General features: G+C 36.4%; 1 protein-coding gene across 1 annotated transcript in view; it reads left to right on the top strand.

The window, feature by feature from the left end:
* The window catches only part of LOC138859691 (peflin-like), a gene marked incomplete at its 5' end in the record, with an annotated part of 2,856 nt that extends 769 nt beyond the window's left edge, over window positions 1–2,087 (top strand). The window contains 1 exon segment of the mRNA XM_070115518.1: window positions 518–2,087. Within this exon segment, the coding sequence (XP_069971619.1) occupies window positions 518–741 (224 nt within the window). The 3' untranslated portion in view covers window positions 742–2,087.
* Between the last annotated feature and the right edge of the window lie 955 nt (window positions 2,088–3,042).

Below are 3,042 nucleotides of genomic sequence, written 5' to 3'. Positions count from 1 at the left end.
TGTTGTGTTTATTACCTTTGCCATGAGGGTTATGGTTTTGGTAGTGTTGGCTAATTGGTTAGCAGGATAACTCAAAAATTTATTAAAAGATTTTTATGAAATTTTTATCAGAGGTGTTTCTTATCCCAACTCAGATGCTATTAAATTTTGGTGATGATCTGGGACATGATCCGGATCCAGGAATCTTTTAAAGGATTCATTATCATTGCGAGATAGGGAAACATGGATGTCACCAATGTACTTGAGAAAGAGATGATTTTGATGTAATTCTTAATGTGAATATTTTTATTGCATCAGTAACCCTATTGCCTTAGCAGACATATGTGCTGTCTGAGTGTTTCTAGTTAAACAATAGAATGAATTAACTGATTGCATTCCTCCTGTAGTATCTCCTTTTGTGGTAAAAGTTTACTGGTGTTCCCCAGTTTCAACCATAATGAAAATGATTGTGCTTCAAGTGAGGGTTAGTCATTACATAGTATACTATTTTTACATGTTTTCTTTTGCTCTTTTGCAGCCTTGCAGCAGATGGGCTTCAACCTCACCCCTCAGTTTGTGGGGTTCTTGGTGTCGAAATTTGCTCCTAGAACACGACAGGTGACCCTTGACAACTTCATTGTCTCAAATGTCCAGATTCAGAGGCTGACTAATGCCTTTAGGAAACATGACACACAAATGAAGGGTGTCATTACTATTAACTATGAGGACTTTATGTCATTGGCCTTTTCTAATGTTGTTTAATGAGTTATTAGCTACACTTTAGGAAGCTATAATGTGCAGAGTCTTTGTTTCCTATATTAAGTTGGTACATTAACCCTGATTGCATTCTTGAGCAGCCAGTGGTAGATTTAAGGATCTGTTATTTTTTCAAAGTTATCATAGTGATACAACCAGGAAGTTAAGAAGTTGAGCAGAATTAGCTAGCACTTACTAGGAACCTTTATCTGTATTGAATTTATCAGTAGTCAACAAAAGTACTTAAAAATTTTCTTATAAGATTTTGTCTTCATAAATTGGTCACCAAAACTACCCAAAAATATGTTTACTTATTATAATGTTGATCGTAGGATAGTAATTTGCCTTACACTTCATGTAAATTGTTTTTTGTCAGTTGATTTCTGTTAGATTAACACTATTTGTTTTGAGTAGAAAATACTAGTTCTGCATAATCTTGTGGTGCTAAGAAGAAAGTACAGACCTGACAGGTGTCCATCCTTTTGATCCTCCCCAAGCTGGACCTCCAACAGGTTGAGAAGAAATATATAGGTAACTTCTTTTCCTTTCTTTTGTTTTATTTTCAGTTTACTTTTTTTCTTGCCAGGGAAGCAGTATTAAAGTTTCATATTAGCTTCAGCAAGAAAACTATCTTGCTCTGCATGATTTGTTCAATGAAGTTTTAGCTTCATGTAACACCATCTTCATGGCCACCCTTGGTTTAGGTTTAAGCATCCATGGTGAGGCTTAGGGGTCTTGAATTAACATACTGAATTTGGAGGCTTGCTATAAGTCACAAGCCCTAGAGTTTTTAATAGAAAAAGCATGATTTTATATCTAGTCTTTGTAAGTTTTGATGTGCAACTTGCCTTACTGTAATATTTGTACTGGTATTTTGCAAAAGTTGACTTAAGGTATATGTAGATGGTTTCTGTGTTGGGGATTGGTTTATTGTTTATAGTTTTAAAGCAATCAAATGCAGATTAGCTGATTGTTGTGCATCTAAATGCTCCAATTTCTATGGCATGCCTTTGGAAGAGGTGCATAGTAGATGGTTCTTGACAGCAGTGTGCTTTTCATCAAATATATTTAAGGAAAGGTACTAATGATTGCCATAGGTATGAAATGTGAAACAAAATATTATTTGGTAACCCTAACTTATTTGGGGAGACAAAGAGAAACACGTTCTTTATGGTTGTCCTCATTCTTATCTGCTTTTAACATTTAAAGATATACAGCTTAATGAATGAAGTTAAGGTATGGCAATGGCTGAAGATTTCTATTGTAATGGACTTCTACCAGAAAATAGCTTTAATACACTGTTTATTACAACATTAAACAAATGTATGAATAAAGCATTATATATTTAAAAATGTGCTCTTATAAACCTTTCACATTGGTACATACAGGAATGTTGTTACAGTGAGAAAATTTAGCTTTTTATTCCAAGTTTATTCTTTGTGATATATATATCTCCTATCACAGATTTATCCCCTCCCCCTTCCCAAGCCCATTTTTCTCATGGGGAGGCCCAATCTAGGGATCTCCCCAGACTTGGGCCTCAGGCTTGGTTCAATCAATTTTGCATGATCTTTTCTATGACTTTTTTTCCTTCTCCTCTCCATTTCTTTTGCCTGTGCACTTCTGAAGATGTTGGCTGGTTTTGTGTGAGTCTTGATTGGCCGCAGTGAGTCATGGACACTGTATTCCTTTGTTTATTTATTTAGACTTTATATCTCATGGAGACCCTATGGTCCCCATGAGATATAAATGTATAAATATATAAATATAAATATATAAATATATATAGATATATGAGAACCATTTCTCTTCGTTACTAACTCCAGGGTTACCATGGACAGTAATGATTTTATACCTTTATTAGGAGCATTAAAGCTTGCCCCTTTATCATCTAGCTCCACTGATTTTAACTTTTCTAGTTACCCACTCCCAATGCCTTGCTCATTGTCGTTGTGGGAGGGCTTAGGAGACGGGGACTGAGACCCAATGTAGAGGATCACTCCTACCTTGGGCCTCAGGCCTTGCCTCAACTAATTTTGCTAGGTCTTTTCTTCTCTCCTTTCCTCTTCCGTATCTTCTTTATTCCCTTCTTCAATCATATTCTTAAGGTGTGAGAGCCGTGCTGAAAGGATGAAAGGCTGGCTTTGTGTCCATCATGAACGGCCTCCGGGAGCCATGGGCACGGTATTCCCTCAGTTAATTGCCTAGCCCTTACCCCTTATGGGGACCCTGAGGTGTAGACCGTTTCTTTTCCCCATTTTATTCTGGCTCACTATGGCCAGTAATGAAGATTCTTAATCCTTAATA

This window comes from Penaeus vannamei, chromosome 37 (assembly GCF_042767895.1).
Source record: "Penaeus vannamei isolate JL-2024 chromosome 37, ASM4276789v1, whole genome shotgun sequence".
NCBI lineage: Eukaryota > Metazoa > Arthropoda > Malacostraca > Decapoda > Penaeidae > Penaeus > Penaeus vannamei.
This window is presented reverse-complemented; position numbering and strand designations above follow the sequence as displayed.